General features: G+C 43.9%; 1 protein-coding gene across 3 annotated transcripts; it reads right to left on the bottom strand.

The window, feature by feature from the left end:
* Window positions 1-523: 523 nt before the first annotated feature.
* Window positions 524-21,229, bottom strand: LOC309678138 (ubiquitin-conjugating enzyme E2 variant 1). 3 transcript variants are annotated; one of them, XM_082491089.1, is made up of 4 exons: window positions 21,210-21,229; window positions 7,295-7,443; window positions 3,758-3,883; window positions 524-3,364 (listed from the first exon to the last, which is right to left on the bottom strand). In XM_082491089.1, exons 2-4 carry the CDS (start codon window positions 7,337-7,339, stop codon window positions 3,218-3,220), a joined length of 318 nt encoding a protein of 105 aa, XP_082347215.1. In that variant the 5' UTR covers window positions 7,340-7,443; window positions 21,210-21,229; the 3' UTR covers window positions 524-3,217. The 3 variants fall into 3 exon arrangements, with proteins under 3 accessions (XP_082347215.1, XP_082347214.1, XP_082347213.1); XM_082491088.1 differs by lacking the exon at window positions 21,210-21,229 and adding an exon at window positions 17,935-17,970; XM_082491087.1 differs by lacking the exon at window positions 21,210-21,229 and adding an exon at window positions 17,929-17,969.
* Window positions 21,230-21,467: the final 238 nt, after the last annotated feature.

The following is a 21,467-nucleotide window of genomic DNA, read 5'->3' on the forward strand; positions in this document are numbered from 1 at the left end:
CCCACGGCGAGCTCCTGCTCAAACCAGCCGCCTCCCTGAGCGCTGCTTCAGCCACCGCCAGCAGCGCCCGCTCCAAGGAACAGCAATATGGCCAATACACTTCTTTTATTTATTATCCCTTCATATCTTTCTCTTTAGAGACACTGGTTCAGGTCGTAAACTGAAGGTCAGCAGGGATCCACTAAACACTTTGCCTTTACACTGCCAGAGGTAGGATAAATCAGGCAGGACAGTTTCGTTTCCCCACCTCACTTCTGAGGCATAAACAAGGAACCAGGCTGCGGCATGACTGGTCTCTTCCACTACGTGGTCTGTATGTCGCATCACCGACAAAGCTACAACACGCAGACTGAATGGCAGCTGACTCTTACGGCATTATTTTTCCGTACTGCTCCTACTTGGCCGCGAGTGGAACAGCAGCGCATTGGGGCCCTGACGTGTTCAAAGAGCGCAACTCCGCTGTGAGAAAATTTACAGTGAACCCTTTTATTTTTTTAAAGCACCACCCAACTTCATATGGCAAATGTTGTTAACACATGGCTCTTGCCAGCAGAGCTCCTGGCGCAGCACGGCCCGTGTCGGGGTGGAATGCTCTAACCTGTACAACTTGCAAAGCAAAACAGATAATTTCAAGGTTTTAAAACCGTAACTTGAAGGATGAAGCTTGGGGGAGGCCCCAAACATGCACCAACCATATCCTCCTGAACAGGGCAAGGGCACTCTTACAACAGCTCTAAAAATCAGAGATAATCAAGCAGCCCGCTATAATTATCAGGCATTGTTCTGATTCCCATTTAACATCTTTAGATACCAAACTATTTTAAATAGACACACACACACACGATGCTGACAAAGTATTAGTCGCATTGTCTTCACAGATACCCTCCGAGCTACCGAAGGATTGAGAAGTATTCCAGGCTAGAAGCCAGCAGCAAGTTTCACAATATTTCACAAAAGGTCATTCCCTTTTTCATTGCTAACCCAGGAAGAACCTTGTTTCACCACAACGCTGAAGTGAATGCACAACGGGTACCTTCCGGCAATCCTCTGGAGACACTTTACGCTTGGAAAAGGCCAAAATTTCACTGCCCCATTTTTATCCAGATTTGAAGAGAAGGTCAGCTTTTTACACTTCACTATTTGAGGGAAAACAGGTAAAATTTCACGTTGTGAAGTTCCCCTTGAACTTGACAGACAGTGTAACATGCAACTGCGCGGGGATTTGATTTCCTCAGGACTACAGCACATAAAGGTCACTGCCATGACAGAGCACCTTCAGACAGCACATGGATCTAGAAATTCATTTCCTTAGCATCACGTAACGTTACCAACTGCCAAGTCTATGTGAGTCTGAGGTTTAAACTAAACCTAAAGATTCTCCTTGGCACAGCAGCAGCAGCTGGATAAAGACAATTGCCTTTTGCCACCAGTTTACATACTGTTAGCTAAATGTGATCTGTAGGAAGATACTTCCAACAAATCAAGAATTCCATAAGGGATCAAAATTCTAAACATAAATACAATTAAAGCCTTCTAATATTAATGCACACTTTTTATTATATTAAAATCAGGCAATGGTCTGATACAATAAAAAGGCTGCTTATGGAATACTGTTATGTTAAACTTTAATTACAGAGGATGTTAAATCCTTACAACTAATATTTTCCTCCAAAGAGTTAATGGAAACATCAATTGTTCATTGACTTGACAGCTGCTGCTTTAAAATGTGTTTATTTTTACTTTTTTCTTTTTTTCTTTTTTTTTTTTCCTCTTTTTTTTTTTTACACAAACACTGAATTTGTCATAAAACTTAGGACACACTAGGTTGGTTGTACGTAAGCTTGCATCCACATTTCAGCAGTTAGTGGTCCAAAACAGTAAACCAGAAAAGGCAGTGATTTGCCAGGACGCAAAGCCAATTACGGTCCTTAATCTGCTGTATGCACCACTTCCCCAAAATCTTCACTGAAGGGATTTCTCTCCCAAGACTTACAGAATTCTAATAAAATCTACTACACCGATTTGATTTGTCTATAGTCATCACGTCTTACAAGGGCCAAACCTAAGTGCAACATTTCATTCGTTAACATTCTTGGGTCAATCCAAAGCACCAAAATACAACTATTAGAGCGGGAGTGTGTGTTCAGAATCTCTACATGCAGAGTTTCCCCATTAAAGTTTGGCAGCAGAAGATTTCGGCAATCCTGGTAAATTACTGCTCTTTTCACCATGTCAAAAGCCTATCTAATAACATCAGCCGTGGCCAGCTTGGCGGTGTGGCAGCAGTGCCGGAGGGACAGGGAAAATCCAAGTTTGCGAGCAGAATAGATACTCTTGTTTCTCAGGCTGGTGAAGACTAAATTTGTTGCAAACCCAAAATGATAAGCAGGAGGGAAAAAGTCAAGTTATTGCCCCAACACTTACCCCTGCTGGCCAGGGGTGAGAAGAGTCACAAAGAGGGGCAAAAAGAAAGCAGCACCCCCACTAAAAAGAGGGGAAGAGGAAAGAGATTAAAAGAACCCTGAATCCCTCACCCAAAGCCCATGCCACAGGTGAGGGGGACCAGGAAGAGAAATACAATCTATGCCTTGGCCAAAGGGAAGAAGGAAAGCTTGCCCCAGATTATCAGGGCATTTAAAAAAAATAATAAAAAACCAAAAACGACCACAGTCACATTCAGCCTTTACTAGAGATAGCACAAAGGGAGGGATGACCGAGGTTAGCACACATCCCCATTAGTAGTCCATAAAGCCCAGTGTAGTACTGGAAGCGAAAACCTTTGTGTCTACTCTAATAAATAGCCCTGAGCTTCGACTCTATTGCAAAAGACAGAAAAAGAAAAAAAAATAACAACCCAGGCCAGACACACAGCAAGGTGATTGTGGGATGTATGCTTTCACAGTTAAGTTAGATGTGCCACACTGGTCTTGACAGTAATAAATTTAAATAGACTTTTCCTGATACCAGAAGTTCAGCTATGTGGACAGTGGTTACACGACAGGATTATTTGTTATAGCACAACTTATATTTCAAATGAAAAAAAATTAGTATCATTTACAGTATCTCAAGAAAAACTTCCTTTGAATGGGAACTTCCTTTCCAGTATTTTGAGGTCTACAAGATGCATCTAGAAAATTTACTACTGTGGAAAATGAAGACAGCTTAAATTGAATAAGGGGGGGCATGGTTTTTTGTTTTTGTTTTTTTTTTTTTTTAATTAATTGCTGTAACATTGTCCTTCAGGTGGCTGAGGAAGTTTCATATTTTCTTTAGACATCATTAGACGCCGAAGCTCTTGCAGAACAACTTTGATACTATAAGAATTCTGCCATTTTGCTAGGACTGATATGGCTCTGGGGTCCACCTAAAATAGACAAAAACACCATTCCTGTCAGAATCGAGACATTTGATACACTTAACTCCCCCCCCCACACCCTCCAACTAAAGATCCTATAAGGAACCTGAGCGGGAGAAACCAAAGAAAGCAAAAGCAAGCAAGTGGTTTCCTAAAAGCATAATAAATCCCCACACGGTGCAACTATTTGCGAGTTGTGGAAGGGCAGGAAAAGTAAATTCCACATTTTGATTTCAGAACATACTTGGCTCGCATACTTCCCTTCTACCCCCTTTCCTTCTACTCAAGAAAAATGGCACCAGCCAGCAATAAGTAGTTAAGCAAGTTGCAAGTATAAACACAGCGTTAATTTGAAGCTGCACATGAAAACCACATTAAAATGAATAAAAACTAAAAACTTACCACTCCATTAGAACTATTTACTCCATTCATATTAATTTTTGTTACAAATCTTACAAATGGAGGTGCTTCTGGATACTTAGGCCCACATTCTATTTTAAGGCTGTATATTCTGTTTTCATAAATTGTCTGAGGGGAAAAGAAAAGGAGGAACAATTACACCAGGAAGTTCAGTAAACATTTCGTTAAAACAGTGGTTACTTTAGGGATGTGCAAACTACTAAACATAAGGGCAGCCACTTACATACTATGCTGGCTACATCTGTTTTGGGTTCATTTTATAATATGCAGAGTATCAAATGTTACCTCTTCAGGGTAATAAATTCTATTGGTCTTTTAAGCGTCACATTTTCATACAAGGAATGAAACGGGCATTGCTTCCCATTCACCAACTGAAAAGATTTTTTTGAATCATCATATAGCTCAGATACCTACTTTTCAACCAATCCTTATAAAGCAGCTTTGTTTTTATCAGTTTACTAATCAGACACACTACCTGGAAACTGAAGCCACAGCTTTAGCTTAGGCAACTATCTAAAGTCGGCCTGTCCTAGAACTGCACTTGAAAAATATTCTTCGGTCATAAACCAATGTGCCAGTTCTCAGAAAAGGGAACGCTCCAAGATTCAACACATTGTAAAGTACATTCTGATCCCAAACAGCATTATCACTTTGTCTCCACAGCAGTAACACTGTTGTACTTAACAGCTAATAGACAGAAATCCCGGATCATCGATTTTTAACTAACCACTCAACGCGTATAGAATAGAGACAAATGTAACAAGGCTTCTTCAATATTTAAAATTAATGAAAAGAAACAACAGTTAATGTTATTCTGCATCCTGAGAATAACTATTTTTGACGTGCTGATCTGGTGCAGCCTGGCACAGAGCTCTAGCTGAGCTGGGCAACGCAGGCAGCCAGCAGACGCATACAAGAGGGACAGGATCATCAGGGGGAAGTTCAGACAGGCAATCTCTCCAGATTTAGAGCTTCTGACACAATTTCCTGCACCTTCAACATTGCAATGAACATTAAACTCACAAGGCAGTGACTATGAGCAAAAATCCAGCAAACGTGTGAGCGCAGAAACACAGAAGCAGAAGGCAGCTCCCGCTCACCTGTGGCAGCAGAGCACCACGGCTCCAGCAGGATCTTCGGAACAGTTGCCCAACATACAAAAACTTCTCCATCTAGAACTCCACACAATCCCTTTCAAGGGCCTGTTATGCCCCTGAACATCTTAATATTTCTCTTAATATTACTGAGCGCTTTGATGCAAACAACTACCAAAAATATAAGAACTCGCTTCCGGATGCAGCGGCTTCTCATCTGTGCAAATGCAGCGGCTTTAAACCAGCCTGCAGCCACCCACAGCAGGACCAGCGCCCGGCCAGCACTGGCTGGCAGTGGTACCTCGCGATCACTCCTCCAGCACCTCGGCCAGGCAGCCTTTTGGATGTCCAGCCAGAGCGGTGACAAACTGAATGCTGTCACAAAGTTTGGGGAAGAAAAGTCATCTGCCAGCTCTGCTCGGACTGCCTGGGTCTCCTGACCGAGTCCCTGCGCATGCCTTGTGCACAGAACAATAACAGCTCACAGGTTTGTGCGGATTTTTAGGGTCTTTGCAAATAACCGCACCACATTAAGACTAGTGAATGGACAGCCTCGACCGTGCACATGTCTCTAGCCAATGTAACTTATGTGCAGATAAAGCTGACGTTTTGACAGTGCCACTGTTTTTAAATAGCTTGTATAAACAAGATGAATCACTGGCTGTGAAACCATCCGCACAAAGTCTGGGAAGGAGAAGCACACTTCCATGTATGGTAGCAGGGACATGCAGAGCAGCAGCACGCATCTAACTCTACGCCATGGTTCATTTTTCCCTCCGGGATACCCAATGAAAGGTTCTTCCACCTGCTACAAGCATGACTGCTTTCTACCCAGAAGGAAACAGGATTTTAATTTTTTTTTTTTTCCAGAGCCAGTACTCCCACATCCTATTAAGAAAAAAATGGTAATAAAATAACTGAGTATGAACAGTGCTAAAAGCAGGACAGCCACTTAGCAAACAAGAATGACAGAAAGTTCCCAAAATCTCTCTCAATACAGCCTGTTGCTTTCAAGCAATAAGCTCAAAAAAACTCAAGACACTTTTGGAAAAAATCTATATTCATAAGTGTGTCAGAAAGACAAAAGAGGCACAGCTGAATCACCTTCCGTGATGGCCCTCTAGGCTTGATTAGCAGAATGACATCAACTACAAATTTCTATCACTGCTGACAAGTCAGCATATGCCTGTTTGCACATTTCGGTTTCTATTTAATTTCCTAAATTAGATTTCAAGGTTGCTTAAATATTCCATAAAGCGTATGCACACAGTAAGCTTTCTTCACAGTCTTAATACAGGCTCATTAACGCTCTCCTAATGTTCTAAAATCAAATGCTGTTCTAGAAAATTATTTGGGCATACCATAAACAAATGAAATGATCACAAATGGGAGATCTTAACAATGGCAGACAAAAAGTAAACAACACTTCTGGATGAGACAGAAAATACTGCATGTGTAATGCCATTATAATATAAATTCTTGTACAACCTCATCCTGCGTCAGAAAAGGCAACTGACAGAACGGAAACACACAGGGCAGTGGCAAGATTAAAGGTCTGAAAAGGTTTCCATATAGTAGATGGAGAAACTGGAATTACTGAGAAGGAATTACTGAGGCCAGACACAGAAGATAACATCTACTAATGCAGGATGGGGAATCAGTTACTTGCACTTCATGGTAAGGATAATAAGGCAACAGAACAGTGATACACGGTGAAACCGGAGACAATGGACAAGTTTTGGTTTTGGAATTCATGCATACATACAATGTACAATGAAGTTCACTACCAGAGAGTAGAGACCCACAGTTTAGTAGGGTCTGGGGATGAGAGGGGGAAAGAGAGAACACAACGATACTACCACAAAGACTAGTAGCATCGGAAGAAGCAACTTTGGGAGAGAACATTCAGAAAAGAAACTGAACTCGTTAAAATTTGAGTTTCTTGAGTTAGCTGAAACTCTACAAGAGAAAGTCAGTACTGCTGCAATAAAAACAAACCCATAAACTCAACAAGAAACAGCAGAAAGACTAGCAGTACTGAACAAAACATCCACGTTTTACCTACATTAGCTCCATATGTAATCTCACTAGCCGAAGGATTTTAAACCTTGCTGTATTCAAGAGTACAGGATACTAGCATCCTGGAATCTCAAAAGTTATGTCTTAATGAATCTGTAAATATAAAGCAGACATTTAACAGAACTAACCAGATAAAGGCACTAAATTCCAAATCATAAGCAAACAGACATATAGATACATGAAATGCATTACTATATGGAACTTGAACCTTCAACATAAATCACTGGGCTGAAGTGTTTTTTCACTTGTTTTTGTTGTTTTCTACTTCATTGGTTAGATTAAGAGAAGAAAAGGGGGGTGAAAAAGAAATTAACAGTACTATTTTAATATTTAAGTGGTTACTTACTCTTGGAGGCCCAATAATCATTCCTGTCCATCTTGTAAGTGTCATATCTTCATCATCTTCAAGGCCCCAGCTAACTGTTCCATCACCTACTCCTTTCTGACCTTCTTCAAGTTCTTCCAACAGACGAAAATTACGAGGAACTTTTACTCCTGAAAATAATCAGAAAAATATTTTGAGTTGAGCAATCTAGTAAAGAAATAAAGCTAAATTTCACTGATACTTTTGGTCATTCTACAGAATATATTTTGGGTAAAAACCACAAAAATACCACTATTTTTTGAATTACAATATTTCAACGCTATGAAGAAGATATCCCCATATTTAGCTTAGATTTATGAAGCAAAACCAAGGTACTCACCATTAAACATGCTAGAAGGCTGACAGGCCAGATATCAGGGCGGGCAGTAAAATGAAAGGAAATCTCTGTCCATTCAGAGATACACAGGGTATTATGGAGCTCTAATTAGCACTTGTCTATATGATTTATAGTATAAAAATTTAGAAGCTTCTACAAAATGACACCATGAAAGGCTTGATATCACTCAACTTACTCAGAGCTTTTAAAAATACCATTCAAAGCATATAAAACTCTTTCATAACATTAGTAGGTTAATCTGAAGTTAATTTAAGTGGGCTTTGTCAGCAGCAATAGCATCCTTTGTACTTATGACCTCTACCACCAAGGAATTTCAGCACTTCTTAATTGCTGGCACATTTATCCTCAAAACACACAGCAAAATAGCAAAATTTTCTTAGCCCCATTACATTAATGGAAAACACCGGCATAGACAGCTTAAGTGACACATCCAAGGTCACACACTAAGTCCATGGTGAAGGTAGATCTTGAACCCAGGCCACAGGGGACTTAATTACTCATTCTTCTTCAAGGTATCCCTACCTCAGCCACCACAAAATGTAAATGCACTCTAGCTCACCGCCTCTCCTTCAAGGTACCTGTATGAAGCATGTCTCTCTCCCACAGCAACAAAATTATTGCCAGGATATATTTAGCAAAGTTATTTTCATCTGACATACAAAAAGGATGGATTTGCAGTTTGGAGGGGTTTTCCCCCCAGTAGTACAAAGTTAATTATCCACCAGCACGTAATAACAGAAAATCATAATTAATCCCCTTCTTCACTGTCACTTATTTATTATAGCAGAAAGGGAATGGGAAATCAGTCTTTCAGTGCATGAAGTGAACTTCTCGGTCAGAAGGCAGCGCTTCCGGAATGCCCGGGGCACCGCACATGGAGGACATCCGGAAGGGACTGAGTAGAGGCTTGGAAAACCATCTCTGTAGCTGCTTGAAAATGTGGAAAATAAAGAGGATCTAAGGCTTTGTGAAATGTAGCAGTGCTTAAAATTTATTAACTCCGGGTAACTCTACAATCCCTCTTAAATATATTAATCACCTAAAGAACCTAAACGTCAGTGATGATTTCGCTGAGGAATCAGTTGCCCAAATTCCATTCACTACAAAGCAAGCATAAAAGAAACCAAAAAAGCAAATTACTAAAGGAATTGGTTTGTTGGCCAGTTTGGTACACACTTAACATAATCACACTCAAGAATATTCTGGGGAAACAGGATTCAGGAACACAGCTGTAGCAGCAGCATGAAGAGAAACCCAGGATCAGAAAGGGGCATCAGAAGACGCCAGACCTGCGCTGGCTATACCAGACCACACGCACAGGGGCTGCTGCGCGCGACTCAACTGCAGCTCCATGGCAAATCTACATCTTTACCTCCCAGCGAGACTGCACTGTTACCATGGCTGCTGAGTAATACAAATCTTTGGCTGCGAAAGGAAATGAGTCAGTTGGGACTGGTGAAGCCATCACCATAAGATTAACCAAGCCCCAAACCCTCCGTGGTTAACAGGACCTCCTGGGGACCGCTGTCACTTCCCCTGCACAAAACACTCCAGTGTTTCCCCTCCTGGTAAGTCTTACAAGTAAGCGGTACGCATCTGGTGTACCTCGGGCATATGATGGTTCAAGTATGCAGTTCATACCTGAATCGCGACAGATTAACCACATCATTTTTAATTACATTCCCAGTGCTCTCCATGCTGTCAATTAGGGGAGGCAGAGAAGAGAGCAGTCTAGCTCCAACACAGGGCATAAGAGAGCTGGTGGACAAGAGAAACAGATGAAGTACAAGTTGAAGGACAAGGTGCCACCTTTACTTATACACACTACCAATTTCACAATTTTTGCTGCAGCGGATGCAGGGGAGAGCTGGTGATGGGGAATGACTCATGGCTGTGCGACGCCTGAAGCTGCCGTCTGGGCTTCAACCCTGCCTGCTGGCGCCCGGGGAAAGAAGCAACCAGGGAAGAAGGACAAACAAAAGACAAACAAAAGGTCCTTCTGGAGGGTGAACTCCACCCTTCGGTCTGACACAGCAGCTCTTTGACAACGCAGGTGACGCTGCAAAGGAAACCATCGGTGGCTATTATTAGAAACCCAACCTGAGCCTCTCCCTGCTCACAGAAGCAGCGGAAGATTTGCCTCGAACATGTCGTGTTGCCAAAAAATACCCTCTCTTCTGGACCACGACATCACTATGCTTAACAAGTATCATCTCAGTCTCTGTACTCTGGTACTTGATAATGCCACTTCATGTTTATCAGTGGTGTAAAGATAAGTTACTGGTATTTACTTAGACCAAAACAAGTAACGTAGGAGGAATCAGATTTATGGTAAGCAGACACAGGCCACACACTAAAGAAGGAAACCAGAAATATTGCCTGTCTACCCTTCCTCTGAGCATCATGCACCCTGTTCACCAAGTGAGGCAGGAATCCTGTGTGAAGAAAACTATGTGATCACATAATTAAAAATTACATCATCACATACATATTTGACCAAGGCTGAAAGGCAGCCTTAGCTCTGACATCTGCTAACCAGAGCTGGGCTTGGCTTTGCAACCTTACAGGAAGAGAGTATTTCTGAGCTCTCCTAAGATACAGCTGCTCTGATTCAGCATGAATCAGAGCCATAAGAGAATCACACAGGATTTTAGAGTTCTCTGACAAGTCTGAGATCTACAGAGAGCTAGTTACTCATATCGTGCACTGGCTCCTATCACATGGAAAAAGTTAACATAAAAGATTAATTCCATAGCATCCGCTCACTTATGAGGACTACAGGAGCATCAGTGGCAAAGGGAGGTGGGAAAAGTGAAGTACATATATTTGAGTTTTTACGCACTTCACAGAAAATAAAACAATTGTGGGAGATGGTGGTCACTTCACAACAGATCTCCCTGTCCAACACCATTGTTGCCTTCCAAAAATGTTTTATCCCTGTGCTAAAGCTCAGAGGTGTCAACACGGAAGACCAGCACCTCAGCCACTACCCAATACAAGTTCAGAGTCACATCAAAGATGGTAATTCAGCTCCCTCCCTGACACGATCTCAGGAGATTCAACAGGAAGAAAACCACACATATACATATACAAGACTATGGCCATATGATCATCGATGCTTTTAAATCATTTCTAAATAACCTGCCCTTAAGCAAAGCAGAACAAAAGACCAGATTCACCCTTCTGGTCAGCCTGGAAAGATGCACGAAGCCATTAAGCCAACCCTTTCTCCTCTTCATTTGCAATGGCCTGGAGCACTCATGGTCAGCTACCACATGCTGCTGGGACCCAACCTCAGAAACCACACGAGCTTTATCACTTGTGGTCATACGCAAGCATATCATCATCATGTTTTGCTGTCCACCAAGATTCCTAGAAAGTGATCTGGTCTGTTCTAGGCATACAAGCCATTTGCCAAGTAACTTCCATGGCTAAACCATGGCCGATTCAGAGCTGGGAGATGTCCTGTGCCAGCTGACATGACCGTGAGTCAACTGCATGTCATCCTCACAGCCCCCAATAAATACCTTGCATAATCTTTCTAGTGTAGACTTTCAAGGCAGTAACCAAACCAACCTGTTTTTCTAAGAGTCCTTCATTTAACACAAGAAAACCTAAATAAAGTATGAGGCAATTAAAAAGCAATCAGGTTGCTGAAAGTACTCGCAGTTATGCATTTTTATTTAGCCTTTGCTATGGCTCAGGAAGACTCCCAAACAGCAGCTTCGTTTGATAGAAAAATACAGTAATACCTACATAATTGTTCACTTGCAGCTTGCCTGACCGCACAGAAATACTCCCAGAAATGGAACTGAAAAAACATTTCAGAGCAGAAGGAGGTATTTACTACTAATCACAACAGCAAACCTATGAAAGGTAAATTATAGCTGTACTGACAAGGTAACATCTCCAATGACACAGGTTTGCACAGTTTTCAGTAAACATGCATTTGTGAAGTCTCAACCCTGGCCACTAGTTCACCAGTCACAAAAAGTTCATGAAATATTTTATGGCAAACTAGAGAACAAAACTAAACTACAGACTGAGTTTTCCAGAAAGTCAGGATGTATCCTTTACAGAGTTTAAAGTCACAGTTAAGAAGCTACTAGGTTTTGGTTGACATCCTCTTCAGCCTTCAAACAGAATCAGGACCTTCTGTTTTCCTTGTCAAAAATTCCACCTGACACCAGCGCTGCCAGGTGGACTGGTACTGATGAGCCTTCGCTACCACGGCACCTCACAACCCGGCTGTTTTCTAAGCGACGAGACTGGCAGACAGCAGGCTGAAAGGAAGACAAAGGGAGTTTGACAGTGTCTGGTCAGAATCTCGCTAAGGAAAGTTCTGCACTAGGAAAGAATTATTCCCGGAAGACAGTTAAATGCCAACTTGGGCTTTTAAAGACCTTAAAGCACTCTCAGATTTACTTCCTATAACAGCACCACAAAAGATAGACAAATACAGAACTGAATGTGTCTTATGACAGTTTTAAGAATGATCTTACCAATCTGAGACTTTTCGCATCTGAAATTTATGTTCATGTGAAGTATATAGTATTTTTTTTAACTTGTTAAAAACTTTCTGATAGACTATACTTTTTAATCTTTTAATTTTCCCCAGTTACATAGTGGGAACAATTCCAAATTCAGAAACCTTATCAAGCTGAAAACAGCACAGTGAAACCAGTGAAATAAGGTTACCAAGAGGTAACGGGCACAGACCTGAACATATGAAGTTCCATCTCAAGATGAGGAGGAACTTCTTTACTTTGAGGGTGGCAGAGCACTGGCACAGGCTGCCCAGACAGGTGGTGGAGTCTCCCACTCTGGAGACATTCAAAACCCGCCTGGGCGCCGTCCTGTGCAACTGCTGTAGGTGCCCCTGCTCTGGCGGGGGGGTGAGCTCCAGAGGTCCCTTCCAACCCTGACCATTCTGTGATTCTGTGACAATATCCCTTTGAGAGTAGATCCTCTTCTTGAATCTTTTTCATCAGTGTCAGTAGAACAAAATACATACCTCTCACAAAAACTTTAAGAATGGATTTCTCTTTCCTTTTTAAAGTGAAATCAAATTACAAGCATTTCTCTTCAGGATTAAAGCATAAACATACCACACAGGACACCTCAGCAAAGCACACAAAACACACTTCACTCGTTAGGGGCTCTAAAAAGAGGAACCATCTTTTTGCTGAAGGTTTCCTGACTTCTTCACCGATAACAGGCAACTTATCAAACTGGTCTTTCAGGCCAATTTTAACTCTGCTTTCTGCACTAGTTCCTGATTTACAGAAACTCAACTGAACTCTAACAGCTTTAAACACCCCTGTTGCTTAAATATGTTAAAGCCCCTTCTGTTGCTTGTTTTTGTGTATTTGATGTTTAGCCTTAATTACATCTTTTCCAATACATTTCTCATCTCTCTGCAGAGATTGCAACTATTGAAAATTTGATATCTTACCCTTGCAGCACTGCAACTGTAAAAAAAAAAAATAATCATCCTTTGTCACAATGGTTTCAGAAGTGATAGAATATTTAAAACTTAATAAAAGGCTTTCAGCAACTGTCACAAGAACTTTTAGGAGACGGGAACTTTAGATTTCTTTCATTGTCTTCATAGCGATGATTTCCACTCTGATAATGCAGACAGATACTGAGATATTTTGTAGATCCAAAATAACTTCCTGAGCACTTGAACCAACCTGAAGTGGTTTCTGTTGTGTGTAAGCTAGAGCGCTGGTTCTTTCAATACTTTAAGCACATTACTTGGAAAGAGATCACTTTAAAACATTTTTCTGAGGCAGACTGGCAGTATCATTGAGGTCTGAAGCCAAATAAAGCTTTCCAGCAGCAGAAGAGTTAAAATCGCAGCTGATAAAATAGCTTGTATAGCAGCTGCAAAGCAAAACATTACCAGCTCAGCTAGAAGTTACTCTTGAAAATAAGTCACCCAGAACTAGTGTCCTGGACAAAATCTTTACACTAAGTCTCACCAGGGAAAACCACACTGTTTCCTCTTTGCATTGTGAAAAGAAACAGTTGTTACTGACCGAGAGCTGAGCGCTCTCCTCCAGCTGCCTCTTCTACCCACAAAGTATCGCTAGGTTTTCTTAAATTCACACCACCCACCAAATGTGAATGCACAAGTAGGTTCACTGATTTTAAGATAAGGTTTGAAGAGCAAGACGCCACACTGACAGACTGAGGCAAAGTTACCTGTTCCGTACGGGACTGCAGTTTAAGACCAGAGCTGACAAGCAGAGGCGGGGAGCGGCAGAGGCAGGATGCACGCCGCCCCGGACTTTGCTTCTGGGCCAGGCCCAGGTCAGACTTCGGAGGAAACTGAACAAACTAATCAGTAGGTGGAAACAGAGTAGTTTCATCTTGACTTGCAATAGTTAAAAAACACCCTTATAAGCTGAAAATCCTAGCCTTCAAACACTTCACAAAATTTGTCAGTGTTACATCTTCTGTGATTCTTACCTACTTACAATATTTAATACCCTAATGAATCACTGTAAGTTCTCAGCCAGAATGGCATTTTTCAAATATATTATGTAATTTATATCATTATACATGAAAAGATTCAACTGAGTATCTTCTTGTAAGAGTTTTGAACTATTTACCTTTTTCTTTAATCTACTGCATCCTTCCATTAAAATACACAAAGCAGCTCAGCAATCTTTAAACACCTGCTATTTTGTGTGCTTTTATAGTCCACCTTATTTCAGAAGACATAATTTATCTTCCCAGTTTCTCTTCAATTACTTTTTCCCTACCCTTGAGTATTTTACTTACAGACTTAGAAAGTACTTGGTGGCTGGCATTATTTATTTTGAGATAACTATTGTATGCAGTGCACTCCAAAGGAGACATCACGGTCCATTTGCAAAGGCAGGGTACACCTTCTATACCCTTCAACACACAGTTTCCTCCGCGTTGTAATGTCTCATTTGCTTTTCACAGGCATAACTTTGAGTTTACCGTGATCTTATGGGTGCCACAACAATTACAAATATACGCTTCTAATATACTGTACTAAACCCGATCTATCCTATTCTCTCTGTTAGCAATATTAAGCCACATATATCAGTACTATCATGCCCATTCACCTAATGAATTGTCCTTCTGGAGTTCTTCACATTCCTCTGACTTTGAATAGCTTAAATCTGAGCAAATCATTTTACTGCTCAGTTCTTCAGGCTGTTGGTAAATGCAGTATCTACCACAGCCCTGCAACAGACCCCCTACACCTACGAGAGAAAAGCAGGTTAAATAAGGTTGTTAAACTTTTCCCAGGAAGAAAGTCAGAAAAACAGGATTCCATAGGCCAACATAGTCAGGTTTTGACCCATTATAATATTGGAATCTGCAGGACAGCGACATGGAGCAAGCTCCTGTAACCTAACTGCAACACAAACTCCACGCAGCCCAACTTTCCTGTGGGGCCATGGAGTACGTGAGCCTCTGAACAACCCTTGATGTCTCAGCTACATCACCTCTGGCACCTGAGCCAGCTGAGCGTACCTGTGTGACATTTCAGTCTGAAGGATGGACTGACATGCACTTACAGTTTGGGTGTTTGTAGTCTCCTATGAAGAGCCATATTAGAGTCACGCCTTTCATTTTATTCATACATTAATTGAGTGTGTGGGAAACCCACATTATCAGCAACATCAACTTCTCCTCTATGTAAGTGATACTGGTGGACCTTGCATCATAACATTTCTTCCAGGTAAGGGCCTCCCCCCCCGCCCGCCGTTATTTATTTCTACCTGTTCATTAGATACAAACATAAGGCTTACCTGTCTAAATCGCAGAATCAGCCCTATGACTTTTGTAAGTTACAGGGACACTTGCTACCATTTCCTCCACTGGGTCAGTAGCTGCTTTTAAACAAAGACCGAGTATTTTTCATCCTCAAGATCTGTTTAAGTGCCTTTGCTGAACAACTATAAACTTAAGATATCAAACATATTTGAGTGTTTTATAAACAAATATGAATAAATTGAGATTCCATGAACCAAGAATTAGCAAAACCTGTTTTACCTATGAGTAAAGATACTACTAAGTCCAAAGCAATCAGCACTGGAGAACAAGAAGGTGTCACTTCCGAGCTCCATCTGTACATGCTAGGCAATGCCTTCAGTGCAGTGTAAATGAAACACAAACTGCATTGCAGTGCCACCACCACTATCAGTAACTGGACACTATGTTGCTCTCTTTATCAGAAGAGGACAATCTCCATCCTTTACTAACGCAACAAGAAAACACAGACCACTGCTGGTAGGACAGCCTATGATTTACAGCTGGACAAAGCTCTAAGGCTCCCATCAATGTAAGTTACTGGTCTGTACCTGAAGGTTCTCCCAAACAGAATTCAGGGTTTACTGCAAAAGTTCAGTGTTACTGCAATACATGTTTATAAGCAACACACCGATTTTCTTTTTTTGTTTTCCCCAGAAGCAGTTAAGCATGCAGGATCTTGTAAGTAGCTGAAGTGCAGTGCTTGTCAGATGCCCACATTGTAGACACAAGAAACTGAAGCCCCTACTCGTATCTACCTGGCTGCATATCACTTCAAGCTTCCAGCGCTGAAGACACGAGACAGCTTTCAGAAATCCATGAAATAATAGGAAGCAATCCAACAGACACAATGTGGCTAGCAGATGATGGTTAACGACAGCTTATCACAAAGACTGTTCGCTACAAAAGGAAAGCTGTGCAGTAGGACTAGCTTTAGACTTTGTCACTGCAGTCCAAGTCCCTTTCCACACATACTCCTCCATGACCACCCAGACAATTAATTCATGAAGCTGCACTGGCTTAAAAAGAAAAATATTTGCCTTGTTCCTCCAGCCAAATACAAAATGGAAAGTCAGCAGCTTGAAAGGATTATTAAGAAAGTATGGTAGCCAGAATAATGTGACATAAGATGGGGAAGAAGGCTCCACTATGTTTTTTGTGTATTTTAATCAGGTGTTCCAACACCTCACAATCATGTATGTTCAAAGACAGATCTGCAAAACGTAATTCTCAGGACAGCATCCAGTGCATTTTAAATGTGGTCTTATAAACTCGATTATTATGAATTACCAGCATTGTGACGGTTAGTCTTAAAAGTTGAAAGTGGGCATCGATAACAGACCTATCCACAAAAAAAGAATTCAAAAATATTTTTGTTGTATTTTCAAGAGCAGTCTTCTGGTGATCTCATATTTAAACTTCAAAGGAAGCAATTTGAAAACAAATATTGCAGTCCCTACATAGACTTATGAAAACAGGAAAATGAAACTGGCTAAATAGAAGTGAAACTAATTTATTCAATCTGTCGAAGTTCATTACAGGATGTCAGCAGAAAAAAAACACCTTCAAAATCTAGCTGCAGTATTTTTGTTTAATGTATAATGACAAACGCAAAGCAGGCGAGGAGCAATTTTAAAGGAAAAAAATATACCAATTTCTTGAAGCATACACGTCCTGACAAGGAAGTTACATCCTTCTGATGTAACAGGAAGATGTGATTAGTGAAAAAGATTTTTAAAGCAGCTAATTTCACTCAAGTCGCTCTAGTCATGGCTCAGTGAATACGAAGACCAGAGAACCGAGGGTCAGCTCCAATCACACAGAACTCGCCAAAGAGGAGCACGTTAGGAAAAACGCCTGCACGGCGGCTCTGGGCCTCTCCAGCGGCTGCCAGCGGCCGGGCCGCCCTCGCCCCAGGCCCGTGCCTCACGACCGAGCAAAGGGCTGCGGGCCCGGCCGGGCCCAGACAGAGGGTCCCGGCCCCGGCAGCCCGGCCCAGCTCCACCTGGCCAGAGCCTCTCCCCGCCGCCCGCCCGCAGAGGGCCGCGGCAGGCCTCCTGCAGGGCCCGGCCGGGCCCCGCATCCCACTCCCGGCCCCGCACCGGACTCGCCCCGCCGGGGCCGCTCCCACCGCCAGGCCTCGGCAGCCCCCGGGGAGGCGCCGGCCGCGCCCGCCGGGGAACCGCAGCGAAGCGGCCGGGCCCCGGACCCCCCTCCGGGCCGCGCCCCTCGGGCCGGCCCTGCCGCCGCCGCCACCCCCTCCCCCGCCCTCGCCCCCTCCGCCCGGCGCCTCCCGGCCTAGCGCCCGCCGCCGCCGCCGCTCCGGCCCCGACACACCCAGCCGGGCCTCCCGGTCGCCGGCAGCCCGCCGTGCCGCCGCCCGCGGGGGCCGTGGGTGCCCCGCGGCGAGGAGCGGCCCCCCCCAGCCCGCGGCCCCGCCGGCCCGCCGCCCGCTCACCCGCACCCGTGGTGGCCGCCATCTTGCGCCGCTGCCGCTGGAGCCCCGCCCCCTCTCTCCACGTCACCGCAACGCGGGAAGTGCGGCTCTGAGGGCGCAGCGCGGGCGGGCGCGCTAAGGGGAAGCGGCAGGGAGAGCTCTGTGGTGCACGCAGGGCGCCTCCGGAGCTCCGTCGCGCGGGCGGGCGCACCGGGAGGGGCAGAGCCGCGGGGGCGGTCGGACGGGTCCCCCGGCGAGGGGACGAGCCCCTCGACCGAGACAGCCGCGGGTCCGCCCCTGCCCCGCTCCGGCAGGCAGCCCTGGGGAAAGCAACCCCAGCGAGCTCCCCGGGGGGCTCTGAAACACCAGCGTGCTCTCAAGCATTTAACAGCCCATAAAACTCAAATGCAATTAATATGAATAATCGGCGAAGTACGTTCATTACGGCCAGAACACGAGCAGCATTAGCTCTCCTACTGCTTTACAGTCACAGTCGCTTTCACCTGACGCCGGTTATGCCTTTGCATCCCCAAGGCCTCCTGCGATGCTCCAGCGGGGGCTAAGGGGGCTCAGGCCGGTGGGGTACAGAGGGGGACCGCACAGCAGCGGGACACAGACGGGGACACGGGCTGAGGGGTCGGGGACACCCCCGCTCTGCAGCAGAGGGCATGAAGCACTTCCACACATTGCTCCGTGTGTTTCAGGAGGTTGCTGCAGGCCCATACGCGGCAATGAAAAATATTTTCAGGCTTAAACCAGCTGATAGGAATCCAGAAAAGACATAGGAACATCAGGAACATCTACAATGCTGTGTTTTAATCAACAGCGCATCTTCCCTTATCTCTCTCCAGTTAATACAGTAATAAGAAAGAAAAAAAAAAAAAAAAAAAGGAGGGAAATGAATTCTGGTTTGTCTTGCAACACATATTCTAAAAACTGTGCCCCAAGACATCATATGAAAATTTACAGAAAGAATTACAAAGCAAAATGTTTTGGACACCCATTGCATTTTAAGCTCTTTACTCAGTTACGTCAGCTTTTAGCAGCAAACAGCACTAGTTCTATCTTCTATTCTTTGAAGCTACTTTAAAATAGCAATGTTGTTCTTAATGGTTGGCTTTTATTTCATTTAACTTTAACAGCGCGTTGCAGACAGGCTGAGCGCGGGGAGAGCTGAAGGCACCAGCGAAGCAGCTAGGTGGCACAAGAGCTCAGCAAACTGGCGCTGATGGCGATGCTGGGAGCGCACCGGGATAACCACGGTTGGCATCAAGCAGCCAGAGCCCCTCTCGCTCCACTCCCGCTTCACACTGGCAGGAGAACCAGTAGCTTTGGGGGGCAAGGTGGGTGACAAGCTTAACCCCCTACCGACCTTCCACTTTTCAGGCCTGCTGCTAGTTACGTTCCAGGAGGACGACAGACAGACAGACACTGCACCTGAGCCAAAATCTCCTCGTCTAGACCCATCTCAGAGGCAAGGCTGCGGGTGCTGGCCCTACTGCCCTGTGCAAACAGCTGTGGGCCAAACCAGCTTCTCAATTTTTCGTTTTTTTTTTTTTTTTTTTTTTTTTTTTTTTTTTGGTTGGTTTGGTTTTTTGGTTTGTTTTTCTTTTTTAAATAGTGCAGAACAAAAACGTGGCAGACAGACACACTTCTGTGGATGCACTTGAGGTCTGTAGGCTGGCTTAAGGAGTAAGCCCTTTCCTCATGCGGTGGGACCACCTCCCGTCTGTTGCAGCCACCGCACTCTGAGCGGGGTTCCTCCTTGTTTGCCCCCAGCAGAGGGGTCGAGGCTGCAGGCGAGCAGAGAGAACACAGATAACTCGATCCAGCAGCGAAACAAAACAAAATTGGAGAAGTTGAGAGACACAAAAGCTGAGCAGTTTGAAATGCGTCCATTGGAACTTCAAAGCAAACACCAAACTTAAGCCCATTAGGCTGTCCTGAGGACTGGTTTAAGAAAAGGCCAAGCAGGATTTTAAGGCACTTTGCAGTCATTTTCCACAGTCTACCACAGTGCAATGCTTCCCCTTGCAGACAAGTCCCCAACAGCTCTGCTCGTAGGACCTCTGCAATGCCACAGACACACGTAAAGAATTGGATCTGCCCCTGCGAGGCCCTCGCGCGACCACGAGTAGCCGGCTCGCTGGAGAGCAACTACACACTTGGCAGAAGTTGAAGGCCTGAAAGACCTTCTCCTGAAGGTCCAGGGAGCAGGAGACTGACCACATCTTTCTGTGGGGGTGAGAGACTGAAATCAAATAGCTTTTAAAAGCATTGAGTTAAAATCAAATGCAGGCCATCTCCGTGGAGTTTAAAAGGAGTACCTTATTCTGCTTTAGCTCTAATCTGTTCCTAATCAACTTAAGACAAATTTATCTTAAGCCAGATTTACATCTGTTAAGAAGGATCCATATAGCCTTTTGCTCCAGAATTGCCATATTGATTTTACGGAAGCATCTGCTTCCACATGGGTGGAACAGTTTCCAGTAACCAACCCAAGAACAAGCCAATTCATACAGGTATTCATTGACCCTCCTCCAGGGAGTAGGAAGCTTTATGATACACCTCAACTGACAACAGGGAGGGAAAGATGAAGGATTACAAACCCAACCCTTGCTCACAGGCTGTGCCCCTCCACATCACCTTATGAACAGTGACACGAACACGGGATGCCGGGAGATGCCAGCCGCGTTGGACACCTCGAGTCATTCTGAGCGAGAGCTGCCTCAGGAGTCCAGCACAACATCAGCATGTAAAACTGCATCCAGAGATTAACCGCTGTCCCAGATTCACGTAATTAATCAAGATTAACAGATAGATAGCCCCAGCAGCCACCGGTATTAGTAGCTCAGATTTGTTTCCATTAAGACTATAGATCAAGTGGCCAAGAAAGGTTTGCGCAACAGCAATTGCCTTTAACAGCACTCTTTAAGTACAAATTCTAATAATTTATGTGTTTCAAATCCATTTGTTACATACCCGACACCAGTGCTTCACTTGGCATTTAAATTTGCAGTAAGAGACGAGCTCTCAAGGATGTAGTGCTTAAGGCTGGTTTACACAGGAGTCCTGAGCATCCACCCAGTTCTGTACTGGGCTTTTGACGCTGGTTTACTTCACGCAGACTGGGATCCAAGGTGAGGGAAAGGGGAAGAAAGGGATGAAGGCAAGAAGGACAGATAACCAAGGACTACAAATATGTTGAAATATGGATTATGGGAGTCTCAAGGTAGAAGGAGGCGTGAATCTAAACTTTTCTCAAGATTACAGAAATAACTACTGCAGTTCTTCGTACTCACGGCAACAGACGTTGTTTCCTAAGCCTTCCTACACCTCAAACTGCAGCACGCTCACACTGGATGGGGACAAGAGGAAGGAGAAGCATTCTGTGCTCTGGACACATGGTAGTTTGCATCCTTACCAGCAGTCAGCATATATTCAGTTCAACACTCGTCACACCTGTCATGCCAAAGAAATGTAAAATAAGTTTCAGCTACAAATAGCAAATATTAACAGATCTAACTGCACTGATTCACAGCAATAATCACCATGTTGAC

This window comes from Vanellus vanellus, assembly GCF_965231255.1.
Source record: "Vanellus vanellus genome assembly, chromosome: 15".
NCBI lineage: Eukaryota > Metazoa > Chordata > Aves > Charadriiformes > Charadriidae > Vanellus > Vanellus vanellus.

Excerpts from the sequence above, each read along its gene's own strand:
- LOC309678138 (XM_082491087.1), bottom strand. The coding sequence starts at position 17,950 with ATGGCGGCCACCACGGGTGCGG. Across the intron at positions 7,444-17,928 it reads GGCGGCCACCACGGGTGCGG|GAGTAAAAGTTCCTCGTAAT; the intron begins GTGAGCGGGCGG and ends GATTATTTTCAG. Across the intron at positions 3,365-3,757 it reads TAAATAGTTCTAATGGAGTG|GTGGACCCCAGAGCCATATC; the intron begins GTAAGTTTTTAG and ends TGTCTATTTTAG.